This window comes from Protomyctophum bolini, assembly GCF_963924005.1.
Source record: "Protomyctophum bolini genome assembly, chromosome: 2".
Lineage (NCBI taxonomy): Eukaryota > Metazoa > Chordata > Actinopteri > Myctophiformes > Myctophidae > Protomyctophum > Protomyctophum bolini.
Window position 1 is genome coordinate 11557884 of NC_137863.1, and position 16250 is coordinate 11574133.

Below are 16250 nucleotides of genomic sequence, written 5' to 3' on the forward strand. Positions count from 1 at the left end.
AAATCCAATAAAGGGCCAAACAAAGGTCTGCTTCTTGCTGCAGAATGCCAAATAACATGTGATCCCCCTTAGGGAAATAACAGCCATGTCTGTTCCTCATAGCCCTCCAGGTCAGAAATAACGCCTGGGGAACTTGCAGCACATGTCCTGCTGAGGATGCCATGTGCTGTGACAATCCATTAGTGACAGTAGTAAGGACCTTGCAGTGTACTGTGTAGGCCTACGTGAAATTGGGTTTGAAGGCCCTGTGCACCAACAGCAAAGCAGCACAGGAGTTACTGAATAAAAAAAGAAGTAATGAATATTTAACTTTTGGTGGTCACAATTTTCCAACGATTAGAACAATATTTGGAGTGTTTACAGGAAAAAGTGACAGAGTCAGTATGCCACAATACTGGAAGCTAGCAACGCTAATTGTTCTTGCTCATTTTCTCCACCAAACTCTTCAGACAACTCAGTCCCCTTTTGCATGGGAGGAGGAGAAATACTAATACCCTGAGACCAGAAAGAATTAAGGATCTTCCCTTAACACAGCTCACACATCACCAGCCACCATTTCCACACGTGGTGGTTGGCAAGGTTTGTGATTCTGGCCTGGTGAGCTGGTATGAAACACACTGCAGCGAGGTGTGGGGTGTTAAGTGGTACACAGGGTTACCTCTCACAACTCCAAAGTAGATAAGTCATGCAAGTCATCCCACAGAGCTCCACAGCCAAAAGTGTGAACTTGTACATCAATGACCCTGTTACAAAGCGAAAGCAATTCAAAACACTGACAGCTGCTACTTAAAACAACTCAATTAACAGATTTTCTCCAAGTTTAAAACAGCAACCCCATGCAGAAAAGCCGCCACAACACCAACAAAGCAACATGGGAAAGCTAGCTGCCCATAGTGCATAGCTGAGCCACTACATGCCAAAGTCTAACTTTGATTTATGCATCGTCTCTTCATCTTTAATTTTAAGTGTAATTACTTAGATGCTTCCAAATCAGTGTCATCCTTCTAGGATGAATCATTGTTTGCACTGCACTGACTGCAGTACTGTGACAATGTTTTAATCAATAATTGACCTTCTTAATCTTGATCACCAGATTGTACCATATTTTAATTAGAGAGACATGTTGCCTTAGAACCATTGTAATTAAAGCAGGCTCTGGGCTCTTTTTCATACATGCTTGATTGCGACCTGTGGCATTTTTCCACGACGCACCTCCTCCTCCTGAGCCAATCGTGCAGAAATATATTATGCATCTCGAACAGGTTAGACAAACAGACGTAATTGCCAGTGAATTGGCCTTGCGTCATCTGGTACAGAACACTAATGGTACCGTCACAAATTAGAGTCCCTTATTTAAGATGCATTGTTGAGCCCCATGGAGCTAAATTGTGCAGCCAGTTTACAGGGGTGAATAATCACAGTGGAAAAACACATGCATTTCTTGGAAAGACCTTGAAAAACACTAGATTAATGCCATATGGTGTAAATCAAAATGATATAGAGTTGTTAACAGAATTAAAAATTTAAAGCAATTATTATGCCCAAAGTTTGTGCTGATTTGCTTTGTTCAGAACCATGGGATTTGAACCACAACATTTGTATATTTGAATATTCTTACTTTTAATTTTTCTTTATTTAACCCCTTCTCTCGTCTAACTGTAACAAGACTGCCATGCCTCCAATGCAACATGTTGTATGTTTTTCCTCATCATTAACTTCAGTTTACCATGCATGTTTACTTGGAGCTGGTACGGTACACTCTGCTAGTGGCTAAAAGCTAGGCTAATTGCAGCAGCAGCAACAACACACCTAAACAAGCCAATATGGATTGAATGTAATATTGAGGACCTTGGCGCTAAACGCATGCAAGTGACATGCAGGGCAATGTAGACATTGAAAAGCACTCCACAGCCAGGTTGACCATATGAAACAGTAAAAAGACATGCAAGTATCATACATTACGGAGATGGCTCATTATGATAAGCAGTGATGAAGACAATGCGGATCACATGATAGTGTCCATCTGTATATAGTCTATAGAGCATGCCATACATCTGTAAAGGATTTTGATATCCACACAAGGTTTAGAATCAAACAGATTTACTGCTGGATGTCAGCAAATGTGACACGTTAATCGAACACATTCACAAAATTGAAAAGGTCTGGCGTGCTCAATAGTCCAAAAAGGTAGTAATTTAGTAGAAATTTCCAGGCACTCTTCTGTGCCTGGAAGTTTGAAAAGCCTTGAGTGTTATTTCCTACTGGAAATATTTAAAACAATCTTAAAAACATGTTCTATAATCATACATAATTATACCAGTAAGACGCCTGAGGGCGAGGTCACGTGCACTGGCCATATATGGAGCATATCTTGAGTGTACAGGGTGTGATGAGGTCAGATCAAGATATGGAAGGTCAGAACAGGTCAGCTCCATATATGGAGATCTAAGGGTGGCAGTGTATTGAATGTACAGGGCTTGATGAGGGCCCAGGTAGGGCCAGGCCTTAATTTTCGGGCCTGTTGAGAACTCTAGTTTGATCTCTAGTTCTGGCCAGTCTCCTCCGTGAGAGTGTGGAGGTTGTACTGCTGGGGCAGATCAGCGTGTGCACGCATCCGCCTGACCTGGGCACTTGGGGGTCATGACAGAGTGATGGGGATTGTGGGTTAGGTGTCAAAAATGCAAGGTTTCATAGTTAACTGCGACCTCCAGTCACAACAACATCTATAATTAATATTTTGTAAGTAAGCCTTGCCGGGCCATGAGGCCCATAGGGCAGGAGCCCATCTCCTGTTTCTGTAGCTTGAGGCAGCTTGATGTACAAGAAGTACACCCCCTGGACATGACACTAGTATGTCGCAGGGACTTACCCCCAATACAACCCTTGATGCTGAGTGCCAAGCAGGGAGGCACTGGCAGGTTACAACACTTTTTTTGTTGTTTTTCTTCTTTGTAATTATTTGTCCGGCCCAAAATATTGTGTTTGTTCATGTTGTCATGATTTGTCACAATCCGAGTTGGCTTTGTTCCAGGCTTACAGATCTTTAAATAAATACTTTTTCAAATGTCTATGGGAAAAATGCACGGGGAATTATTTCCTGGGCCTGTCGTCGTCATGAAAGGGGCTCTATGACCCTGCTGGGGGTTGAACACCCACCTCCAAGTCTCAGGGCGGACGCTCTAACCACAAGGCCACTGAGCTGGTTATTAATTAATGATTTGATTCATGGTCTAATGCTGCAACTCATCAGTGGTGGAAAAAGTACTGAAGTATCAATACTGCAATGTGGAAAATACTCCGTTACTTTAAGTAAAAGTCCAGAATACAATTTCAGCCACAAGAGGAGTGCAGCTCGAGCTCGTCCCAAAGACAATTTGAAGGTCAGCCCTATTCTAACCAGCTAGTGTAAACAATGACAACAGAACAGCAGTGGTTACTTTTCCCAAACCAACTGGCTTTAGCACTACAACCGCACCACTGCTTTCTCCATAAGCCTTCTAAATCAGTGGTCCTTGAGGCAGTTCCAGTTGGTCCCCAGCTAAATGATGGAGAGTTGGTAACCAAATGGACCCCTATAGATCTTTAACTCTTGAGAGCATACATTTACACTCAAGAGTTAAATTATTGTTAAATGTCTGCATTATAGAAATTAATAAAGAAATAATAGTAATACATTAATAATAATAATTTGACAGTGTATAGTAAGTTGACAGGAAATGGGGGGAGAGAGACGGAGAGTGACACGCAGCAAAGGTCGTCAGGATCGGGAGTCGAACCGGTGACACACTGTCAGACTTTAACAGCCTAGGTGCCCGGAACACTAGGCTGGCCCAGGCCACATGTGCATTACTTAATTTACAAGAAGAGAATGTAGAAGAATTAGGTACCACATCAGTACAGCATTGAATTGTGGACAAAATCTTATCCAATGACAACAAAATATTCTACATTTTCTGAGCGGCTAAATCTCATCAAATGGTGGTTCAAATGCCCAATAAACAATGGACCTTGATATGAAAAGGATTGAAAATCCCTGTTCTAAATGCATACAATGCTGTCAAAACCAAGCTGTAGGGGACAGGTTTCTGCAGGCCATTGACTCACATTGGACGTGGCATCTTCTCAATGTAGGTTTACTTTAAAGGAGTTGTTGTTGTCCACCTTCTGTGACCCGAGTATGTTTCCAGAGGAGGAGTTACAAGGTGACATTTACAACTGTAGCCCATTCCCCACAGTCAGATGGTCACAGACAAACACCTTCCCCTTTACCCCGACAGGCCTGTAGCCCATTCCCCACAGTCAGATGGTCACAGACAAACACCTTCCCCTTTACCCCGACAGGCCTGTAGCCCATTCCCCACAGTCAGGGTAAAGGGGAAGGTGTTTGTCTGTGACCATGTGACAGGGTTTCAAATTGTGACCAATGATACAAGGGAAAAAGGTGTATTTCACAAGAAATATCTGAGCTAAGATTTTAATGTAAAGGGTTGATTCTTGAAATCAATGACATACATTTCTGAATATAATTTATATTTCTACGATGGTTTAAATAACACGGAGATCATGCGTCACCTGACTGACGTGCACTGAGATTGGTCCGCAAATCTCTATTCTCAAGTGTTAAACTACAGCAAAATGTATTTATCAAAACCTTGTAGGGGAAACAGGCAGCTCCTGACTAGAGTGCTAGAGATTTTTCAGCTAGCAAAAGCAAACATGGCTTGATTTTTTTTTTTTTTATGAGAAAAAATGTCCCTGGCTGAACAAGGAGGCATTCATACACTGATTCATACCAGCCTGTAGCATGGTAGAGGACTGCCATCTGCTATCACACTCCCCCGCTAAGAGCCTGTTATAGAGGGAACATGTAGCTAGCCACGGATCATCATGTACATGTTACATCCATGTAGACTTACTGGAACTAACACCTCCGTTACAGGAAGAGAAAACAACTGCTTATGGTGAACTTGTCATCATAACGACAACCCCTATGGCCCAGCTTGATCTCTCAATGCTTTCTACATTATTTCATTTTTTCTTTTTCTTTTTTGTAGCTTCAGGTGAAAAAAGTCACCTTAGTTTTCAGAATTAAAAATTACAAATGTTTGCAAGCTTCAAAATTGAAATGAAAGCGTTTATATGGAAGCGTTGTCTTTGAATGGAGAGAACAGGGCAAAGTAACCAGCTATGTGACGCGACTCGTGAGTTTCAAATCTGGAAGCGATGCGACACATTCGTCCACTGGCTTTGAATAAATTCACTTCAGGTTCCAGATCAGCTCTGGTACTGAAGCACTAAGCATAAACTGAGCGAGAAGTGTTATGGAATAACAGCATTCAGATTCTTGTGGACCAGATCTTTAAAATGCACATTCACACTGTGTCTAACAAAGCATGCAAAGTAGGACAGGCCTACAGGCTGTTTGGTTTTGTCAACGCACAGAAGTTCTCTACACTGGTATGACTTTTTCCCTCAGTTCACCACTATACAGTGGAATGGGTTCACAAGCAGCATCACCCCAGGTAGAAGATGCAACCTAAGCAATTTCAAGCCTCTCCTCGTGACGCAGCATTCCTTATTATGGCTTGAGAAACATGACAAGGAACCTTTCTTTTACCAAGTAACAGAAAGAGACTCAGCGAAATTTGAACCACCACCACCAGTATCAGTTTTCTTAAACAGTGGGAAACACCAAGGGAAAACAGCAACTATGAGCTGTCTATATACGTCACCATTTCAATGGCTGAATGATTAATGATGGTTTTTGTCTAGTAAACCCTCTAAAGGTCACACCTTTGCTGTGTCCTTAGGCCTAATATATCTCCTTTCTGCTCATGTTTTCTGTTCTTTGGACATATTTGGTGACTTCTCTCACAATGGCTCAAAGACAATATGAGGACAAAATTGCCCACATAAGTGCACTACCATCCTTAAGCTAAATCTCTATTCTTTTAAGCTGATAAAGGCTGAATGGTTACATTAAAGGTAGTTCAACTTCTCAGGTAACTGAGTATCTAGTCCATTAATGGGAAACTCCAGCCTTCACGCACACTCACACACATACAGTCCACACCTATACAAAGTTTCAGTGGTATATCCATATGACACATGAGCAGATCCCCTCTCCCACACCAGCTAGTGGCCCACTTGGAGGCCTCATCAGCCTTAAGTCACCAGGCGCCGAGTGAATCACAATCACATTTCGGAGGCTCAATCTCGCCATTGTTAAGGGAGCTTATGACAAATGTCAACAAGCAGAGGCCTTTTGAGACGCTTGATTCTGATACTTGAAGAGGTTAAGACCAAGGACTTACAGTATATATATATCACATCTTAGGTTCAGCTTTGACAATACACAGTGAGTAAGTACAGACAGACAGACAGAGGAAAGCTTGTATGTTGTTTTATCATTACTCTGGTGATTACAGTAGCTCTGGCATTCATCTGTAAGAAGGCAAAGCGATACAGTGATCGATATAGTCCAGATGTTTGAGTCTTCTCTTCTTGCACAACATTTTCAAATGGAAGCACACAAACATCTACACAAATCTTGTGCTGGTCAACTTGCTCTGGTACAATTTAACTGAGGTTTGACAATAATGCCTGTGACAAACCATATTTGTCATCTTGTGGCATACAGCAATATACACTTTAGTGTTAAAGTTAAATGCTTCCTTTGTGAAAGCCTCTGGTTGACACTCTGCTATAATGTGAGCCTTTATGATGTTTTTTCCCCCAAAAAAGCACCCCTCAAGTTGACCTCACGGTGACATGGCCTTTCCACACGACATTCAGCTTGAAGGCAAAGGGAGATGCGGCTACAATGCCGTCATGTCATGTGAGATTCGTCAGCCAGGGTGTAAACCATGGGCTCTCAAAAACCAAAGACAGGCAGCCAAGCCTCTGATTTATTTCATTTCACCCACTACTTAATATATAGCCGTTTGCTTGAGGACTATATGCCAGAGAAATATGTTTTGTTTTGTTTTTCTTCCATAGGATTCATTATGTAACACTGAAACATAAATGCTGAAACAGCATGTCAGCATTTCATGTTGAACTGAAGGTTCATTCAGATGTCACTGGTGCACCATGGTTGTTCACATGTACTGCATTAAGGCTGTAAGGCTTTATGAATATGCAGTCATAATCTTTACTAGGAAAACGACAGCTGTCTCATAATCCAAGACCTCTGGCATGACCAAACCCTGCTTTTTTCTATCACACCAACGGGGGCCACATACCTCTATTATTCTGTCGTGGATCTGAAGTCCTCCCTCTTTATCTGCAGCGCCTCTCTCAACGATCTTGGATACAAATATGCCTTCATTAGAAGTACCGTCTTTGTCCTCCTGTGGAGAAAAACACTTATTATATTATTATAATTGTTTAGCCAGGTAAGATACTGTAACTACTGTCCAAAGAGATTCTCATCTGGAATCTCGCATCTCAACAATAAATAATACAAAGAATATTCAAATGTGAATTATATGTTTGCTTCCCGAGTGTTTGTTAGTTTACCTTGACATAGCATTCTGCAAAAAATAAGGTTTTGCCTTCTATTAAACTCTGATCAAAACTCTAAAACCTAGTAGTAAATACCCCAAGGATATTATGTAGTCAATTCAAATACCTTTCTGTTTTAACCAACTGCATGTGACTAATCCCAGAGTCTTTTAAACATGTACAAACAACAAAACAGCAGTCAGCAACATGTCCTGGTTAACTCTACCACTGACTCTGGGGCTCAACAGCCTGCAGTGGCTGACAAGTGGTTGCAGGTGCATGTTTAAGCAATATTACACGAGAGGGTGTGCTTTACCGTAATTATTTGCACGCCAGTGATGCGGTCAGGAACGAGGCTTTCGCCGAGTTCCACAAGCATCACTGAAATGCCAATAACCTCAGTAAAGCACAGCCTCGAGCGTTACCCTAAAAAAACATGTCAACTCAATGTCAATGTAACTATGATATACTGTACGATAGAACTCGTTTGAAGCACGGGTAGATGGCTATTTCAACCAATCAGATTTCTTCCTCGAAACTACCTACTCCTGTATAGTATACAGTGCTTAATGGCGTGTGCGTTTAGGATTAGGTTAGGATTTGGGGTAGGGTGGGGTAGGGTATTGCGTGTCGGACCAAAGATATGCACCCCTCCTCTCTTCAAAACCACATCAAATTCATCCTGCACTACTACAGAGTTGCGCAAAACTGCTACATTTTAATGGGGCACTTAATTAACTCAAAGGTCATGCTGTGACTGCTGCAAATTATTTCAGCTATGCTTTTGTTTTTGCATCTTACGCAGTGCTTAACCTGGACCTTTTGGCCAAAGGTTGCCTGTGGTGCATTCAAACTATTTGTAACACGACCATGATAGAGAGAGATATATGAGAGAGACGTTAAGCCAGGGTGGCTCTCCACCAAACACACTACTACACACTGAAGTCGGGACGATCAGTAGGTTGTAAGTGTGAAAAAAAGTTGCTGAAAGCGCCTGAGAGCCAACACTGACAGACGGCTACTATATGGCTAAAAATAGCCTATGCCTTGATGTCTTTTTCAACAACAAGCCTGCTGCTATTTGACGCTTCCCTACAACTTGCGACCCAACATGACAGTGTGCCCATTCAACAGCAGATTTTCAGCAACAGATGCTTTCCAACACTTACCGCGGCCACCATCGGTGTGGTGCAGCTACCGTAACCCATTAAAACCGAGAAAGCATTTTTATTTTAGCTATATATTTAGCAACATACGTTTATTCATAAAACTGTTACAATTTAGAAGGCAATTCTCGTAGAATCGGCTTCAGGTCTTAATGGGTCACGCACGCACGCCCGCAAGCATGCACACAGGCGTGCAGCCGTGCACGCATGCAATAGTCAATAGGCCTCTAGATTTAGGGCAGTAAATTAACTGATAAACAGTGTTTGCGCTGAGTTTCACATAATCTCCTCTTCTCCTGTCAGAATCGATATTCCCAAATATTGTGAGCCTGAACCATCACCGTGGATGTGGTGTTGCTATCGTGGGAGTATCAGCAATATTCCACTGACAATGTGCAAGTTTGATTAATGACAGCCATATCTAAACTGTAGAATAAATACTACATTTTCCCCTTTATTTGGAAAATCACATAACCGTAAATATGGTGAAATAAAATCCAATGAAAGCCAGTGTTATTGTGTCGGATTGTCCCTTTCCATTAGGTTCACCTTTTTAGTTTGTTAACGTCAGCTGTACCAGTTACCCTTCTGTGTCAAACCCCCCGAACCCATCAACAGTGCTGATGTAAACATTTTATGTTATAGCCCTCAAGTTAGAGAGGCCTATTTTGTTTTTATTTCCATTTGAACCAAGTGTTTCTTGCCATGGAATTGGGAACAATTCGCTTTTTAAGACAAACCCTGCAAACTAAAGTTTTGTATGGTCTTGTACTCTGATCTGAGGAGTAGAGGCTGACTTGGATGTTCAGTGAGAAGAGGTAGAAACTAATGGTTGAATCTAAAAGATCTCGGGACATTTTTTATAGTTTCCTGCTATAAAATGTTTTAGTGTAATAATCCTTGTTGCGACAGCAAAGTGCGTCACTGTGGTTCTAGGAAAACACCTCTCAAACATTTGGGCAAATGCAAGGCAGTGAAACCGATATGGAGACCAAATTTTAATGGCTCTGTGGAAAGACACACCATGTGTGTGTGTAAGATGCAGTTGTATGTTGAAATAAAATGGATTTCTCAGTTGCATCTAACCAGAAACTGTGACATCATTAATGGTTCTCTTCGGCAGTATGACACCGATTGTGACCGACAGGTCATCGTCAGGCTGGGATAAAAATAAAAGACCCCCCCCCCCCCCTTTACAGCTGTACTTACTTCACCAAAATCAAAATCCCCTCAATTAGAGACAAAACAACTGTGGTCAGAGTCGTAATCTTAGATTTGACTCTCATAAAAGTAATTATAGTTTTTTATCTGTAATGCCAAATCCTCTAAACCAGACAGACATACCAACACAATAAAACGTGATCGATGTGGTCCATCTATCCACAGGAGTTGAAAACATATGCGTGCCTGTGACAGTCTGAGATATGTTAGTACAGAGAAAGTTTGTGGTGCTTGGGAGTATGTGCTTTTCATTCCTGGGTTGCCATATGACACTTGGCTGACCATTGAGATGAAACCTCCAAGAGTCTCCGCTTTTGGACCTACCGCACACGGTCGTCCGCCTATGATGTTAAATCCCAGAGATCCACCCTCTCGATGAAGAATTACAGTGACATTTTTCGCCTCACCTTCCTGCAGAGACATGACAAGACAAAGACATATGAAACAGAGAAAACAGCAATAGGCTACAATCTATAATCTTTAATAGTTCCAGTCATATTTCTAGACTGATTCAAATAAACCAGAACAGAACTGGAAAAGAACTACAAATCATCAACCATTAGAGTCAAATACAGCCAAGTAATAAACGAGAGCAGGAGGAAATGTAATAAGGTCAGTGCAGTGATGGACAATACACAGTAAAAATCATCCTTTAGGATTGAATTTAACAGTTAAATTAACACTGATTACTATATTTGTAGATTCACTTCCATTTTTCATCCTTGGAAAGCTAACCTACTGCATTCTGTATGCCTTTCCTCAGTGAAAGAGATGAAAAAAAGAATGTCAGACAAACTAGCCTTATGTGTATACAGTAGGCCTCTCAGTGAATGGCGGGCTGACATGAAGAATGCTGGGAAACCAATGTAGTCAGCTCTTAATCCTTTTTATAAAGGGGAAACATAGGGGGAGTACTAAGAAACATAATTTCAGCTGTCATTCCAGTATTCTTTAACGTACAGAAACTAAATATAAACCAGATATTATTGGCATGTACAGTGCAGTGACTGACATATAGGCTGAGACCATGCTGTGCAATGCATGTTAGGCAATGTAGGAATGTGCACGGCTGGACCATGTCACAGCAAAATCAGCAGCACATGTTTCCATGTGACGATGATAACGGCAGCCTATTATTTATTGTAAGTAGTAATGGCCTTTTTACAGAGGAGATATTAAAGACACATCATGGACAGTTTGGACACATCAATTTGATTCCTGATTGTTAATGAAAGGATTGATTTAGAGCACTAAGAGCAATCTGAGGGGGGGGGGGGGGGGGGACCAAGTCAAACTTAAATGAAATGCCTACAATTCCAAGTGCTTGGGGGGGCCCATAGTTCAAATATAATTATTTTGGGGGGGTCGTGGCCTGAAATGTTTGGGAACCATTGATTTAGAGAACAGAGCTGGATGAGTGTTGTCTTTTTCAGCCATTCACGGGAATTCTGAACAATTAGTCAGCATTTAAGGACATCTGTGAACAACACCCCAATTCAAATCTGATCCCTTGAAAAATGTATGAAAGACATAGGTTCAGGTGACCATTTTACAAAACTGTTAATCATGCTTAGGCCATATCAATCATGAAGCATAAACTCATTATTTCCACTGAAAAATGCCAACTTTGATTAAGTGGAAGAAAAAGATCATTAGGTCAATATAAATTAATGTAACTTTGACAACTTCAACTACTTTATTGTCAAGAGTTTGTGATGAGCAAAGAGAGAATAGTTCAAAAGAATCAGAGCATATTACAGGCCGATGACTTGGTCACTTTCTTTCTCAAGCTTTTACTTCACTACTAGTCACAATTTCCAATGCCGTCTGTACCTCCATTATGTTGCTTTCCATCCATCTGTCTTTTTAAAACAGCGTGTCTAATTACAGTGTAGGTAATGCTGAATGAAACCAAGAATAGTCCAACAGGAAAATATTTTTGTTTCACAAACTTACAGACCTACACTTAAACGACACGTTGTGCCTAGTGCATGAGACAGGTCTGGGAAATAGATTTACAAAAATATCGACCTAATAACCACACAGATAGTTGTATTAATGTATTTCACAAAGCTTGTGAAAGGCATTACATGATTGCTTTCTGAACAATTAGTTGGGCGCCACATAGGCTACTAGACAATAGGCTGACACACACAATGGGATAATCATGTGGTCAATTTCAAATTTAGCTCAGGCCATCAAATACGATTTCAAGTTTATTTTGTGTGTTTATTTTGTGCCTGGAATTGATTTAGGCTATATTCAGTCACCCTTGCTGTTTAGGCTAACAACCAAAAAATCAAATCTCTGCCGCAACTCATTGGCAGTTGGCACCCATGGCAATGTGACAGAAATTAGTCTAATATCAGGCTAGTTTACCAATTAGACCATCATTAAACTAATCAGTCTGTGATTAATTAATCAGATTCTGTAAAATGGCATTATTTTTATGTCTTCGTCATCACATCCAGAAACAACAAACATTGTCACCAACAAAACTGTACAGTACAAAACTGTGGAAGCTTGACTGTAATCTTTGCAGTAAGAAATATATGCATGTACTCTCAAAAGATTATAGGGCTGCGCTGGAAAATATAGATGAAAAGCAACATTGTAAATGTTTACCGTACTGCAGTATGCAACAATGTGCGTGCAAAAGGAACTCAAGTTTGTTTTCTTCTGGTCACGTTCAGCTGATTTTAAAAGTGGTAGGGCTATTAGTGAAAACACTGCGTTCCATTCAGTCAGACATTCCACATGGCCTGGTCATCCTCATGTGTCTTTCTCAGTAACCACCTGGCTGTCACAGAAACACATTGAAACCCTCCACTGAGGACAACCATTGTAAACCAGAGCCTGACCCAGACCCTTACAGACTGGACTAACATAAAAAAAGTAGATTACTCGTCAGAAGTTACACAAATTGATGGCCCCCTCCCTGCCACGAAGTAGTGGATTGAGGTACAAATGTGTCATAACAAATTTTAAATAAGCCAAGAACTGATCAGTGCAGTGCAAATGGTGCTGCATGGGCCAGGGCTCCAACTGAGTTCCAGTGCAGAGACAGATGCAGTCTGCACGTCGCCTGCCTCCCACAGCTCGGCCTAATCCCACTTGTGTTATTCCATTTCACAGCCCACATGTGCATGTGTTCAGGTTTTCCCACCAAGCAATCCACTGTTTGAGCAGATCGATTTGAAAGAAGGACTCAAACCATCAAACCAACCTTCAAAGGAACCATCTTGTCCACATAATGTGCTCTTTCTTTAGACCTCTCTGTCGCGGATCATTTCTGAAATTATTCCCATGTCCTGTCCACGTTTCTTGGAGGGGAGTTGTAGGACTGTGTGTGTGTGTGTGTGTGTGTGTGTGTGTGTGTGTGTGTGTGTGTGTGTGTGTGTGTGTGTATTCATCTATTGACCTTGAGAATACTTTAGTAATCTAGCATGTAGTCCAAAGCAAATCCCCTATTATCCATATTAAAATATTGCAGAGATCATTTAGTATTTTGACTATTTTCATCTACAGACAAATACATGAGGTTGAACAGTGGTGCTCCCTGGTGAGTGTTGTTGCTCAAACCCCAGGATAAGTGTTTACCATTTTCTTGTCTCTCTCACTTTTGATGAGTTATACTATGCCTACATAGAGTATAACGCAATGCATTAGCGTTGCATTGTGATCAGAATATAATTGAAATGTGATGACAACAAATGTAGTAGTTCATTAGGAACAAAATCTTAGAAGGGAGGACAAGTACAGTAGCCTATAGCTTTGCAAGCACAGAACTGTACTACTGTAGTGTTGCTACTGTACAAAGTTGGATAAAGTATATAGTTTATAAAGTCAGTCATTAGCAGGGAAGTGCAGATTAATACAAATATACAAATGAGACTTCGATAATTAATTATGTGAAAAAAGATAGAAAAAAAAGACCTGTAATTAATTACTATTTGACAAGATCATTGTGGCAGTGTGTTAAATATGGCACTGCATTTATGCTCATTAAAATAAGTTCGACCAAATACAAAGTAAAGACTTGTGAACTTCCAGTTACTTTATAATGTCTAGAATTGATCAATTATAGCAGGACCAGATTATATTTTTATTGCACCACAAAACACACAATTTGTTGCCTGGGCCCCCTTAAAAGCATTAACACAATTAAATCAATGGCATTAGCTTACTGCTGCCTGTAACATTCGTGCAGGTCTGTGGCTTTACCAGGGAAACCAAGAACATCTGATCACAGAATGTCTCAAACTAGCAGGCAGGCTAATTGGGGCTTGAGTTTTCGGTGTGTACAGAACAGCAGTAAATATGTGCCCCTCCTCCATGACTGCCAGCTGGCCATAAGCGCAGCTGACATACATGCCTCACAGGCTCACAGCGAAGACAGCAAAGAAACGAACTTGTGAGGGGGGGGGGGGGTGGAAGTCTCCTCAAAGGGGACTGGCCCAAAAACAAAAGTTCCTTCATGTAAACTGACCACACGAGACTTTTCAGCAGTTCAAGATCAGCATAGCAAACCCCTGACCCTGTCAGCAAACAGGACCTTTTCATTTCCATAGTAACTAATGTACATAGGTAACGGTCCAACTAACAGCTAGGAGAGAATATCATATCAAAACTACTGAGAAGAAAGCTCAACTCGTGAAAAGCAAATAACGAATAAACATGGTTTGGTGGTGGGGGGGTGCAACAACAACAAGCCCTGAAATTCGAAACTTTGTTACTTACCTTGCATGGGAACGCAAGGGTTTTAGTGAGCGAGTCGATCCTTGCACTGTATTCAGTGAATTTCTTCTGATATTTTAGTGCTGTCATTTGAAGCTCGTTGTGAACCGCAGAGAGTTGCGCAAGAAGCGACTTCTCTCTCTTGTTCGATTTCAAAGATTGCTTCTTGAATTCTTTATCCAAGCTGATAACTTTCCCGTGCAGTGCACTGTTGTGCGCCTTCAGGGCTTTCAAACAACAATGGTTGTTTAGTTTCTGCTCTTTGTGAGTGAGCATCAATCCACATCCATTCTCGCATATCCCGACGGGTCTGTAATCACACGTTTCACGCATATGAGCATCCATGTCCTTTAGGTTCAGTACTTCGTTGCATCCTTTATTCCTACATTTGGCTGGCGAGTAATCGCACATCTCGGTGTGCTCTGCCAGATGTTGCAGTTTGACCACTTTCTCGCAGCCCCTTGCATGATTGTCACACTTTATGTCCAGCTTCAGGATCAGGTTTTTCAGTGGCAAGACGTGGTTCAACTCTTTGGTGGAGATTCTCTGACATTTGACGGGGCAGCTGCTCTGCTGGACAACCCACGGCAACACACAGCCGGCGCAGAAGACGTGACCACACGGAGTTGTGAGCGGGTCTTCAAGAACTTTATTGCACAAGTTGCATTTGAAATCTGGGTCCACATCCCCTTTAAACCGGTCCAGCTCAAATCCCATGTTTTAAGTAAAATCCGAAAATTCGGGATTCCCACAAATGAAAGTAGGAGCAGTGGCTGTTTAGCTTGTCATTGGTGGAGCGCGTACAGACTGACTACAAGCTCTCCTTAGTGTCTAAACTAATTGACCGAGACTTCCTTGGGGGGGAAATGTGCAGGAATTCTCTACCGTAACTACCGTATGAACGGCGCAGGAATAATGTTAGAACTTTGGCAGATAGTTTTGCGAATTATTGACTACCGTATATTTATGTGTGATACATAAATATAATTAATACATATAATAAAACAATAAATGTGTGAATGATCTTATACTAATTTGTCAAATTCATACATTTTAGGTGGAAAAAACAACCAGGAGTAGACAGTGGACACACACACACACACACACACACACACACACACACACACACACACACACACACACACACACACACACACACACACACACACACACACACACACACACACACAGTATATGTGGTCTATTTTTATGCCATACAGTCTGTTATTGATTGCCTTTAATCCCCATTGGTTGTCACTTTACTGTCAAATAGCCTAATTCTAAGTAAAAGTATGTGCAATAAAATCTCTCTGCATTGTGAGTAGGCCTATAACCAAAAACTAAACCCAGAGTAGTCTTATTACAGATCTAGGATGATTCAGTGATGTTGGCGGTTGGTGTTGTAGGCCTACATGTAAATACTAGCCACGCTGTTGCCATCTAGAACTAGAATAGGCTTCCTCCTTCAGTCAGTGCTGGGGAATCAAATCAACTATTCAACCAAACCAAAACCAATCAACTGACATTCATGATTTATTATTTCAATTCAGGAACAAACAACCTGGCTCTGTAGCTGTTTACTGTGAGATCTATGTTTATTCTGTCTTTTATCCCAACCTA

The 16250-nt window shown here is 41.2% G+C and overlaps 1 protein-coding gene across 3 annotated transcripts in view; it reads right to left on the bottom strand.

Moving 5' to 3' along the window:
- Positions 1-15453, bottom strand: part of pdzrn3b (PDZ domain containing RING finger 3b) — a 108735-nt gene extending 93282 nt beyond the window's left edge. For 2 of the 3 annotated variants that reach the window (XM_080778038.1, XM_080778037.1), the window contains exons 1-3: positions 14634-15453; positions 10218-10304; positions 7245-7352 (exon numbers count right to left, since the gene is read on the bottom strand). In XM_080778038.1, the coding sequence (XP_080634164.1) occupies positions 7245-7352; positions 10218-10304; positions 14634-15347 (909 nt within the window). In that variant the 5' untranslated portion in view covers positions 15348-15453. The remainder of the gene's footprint in view (positions 1-7244; positions 7353-10217; positions 10305-14633) is intronic. The other variant, XM_080778039.1, reaches the window with a different exon arrangement.
- Positions 15454-16250: the final 797 nt, after the last annotated feature.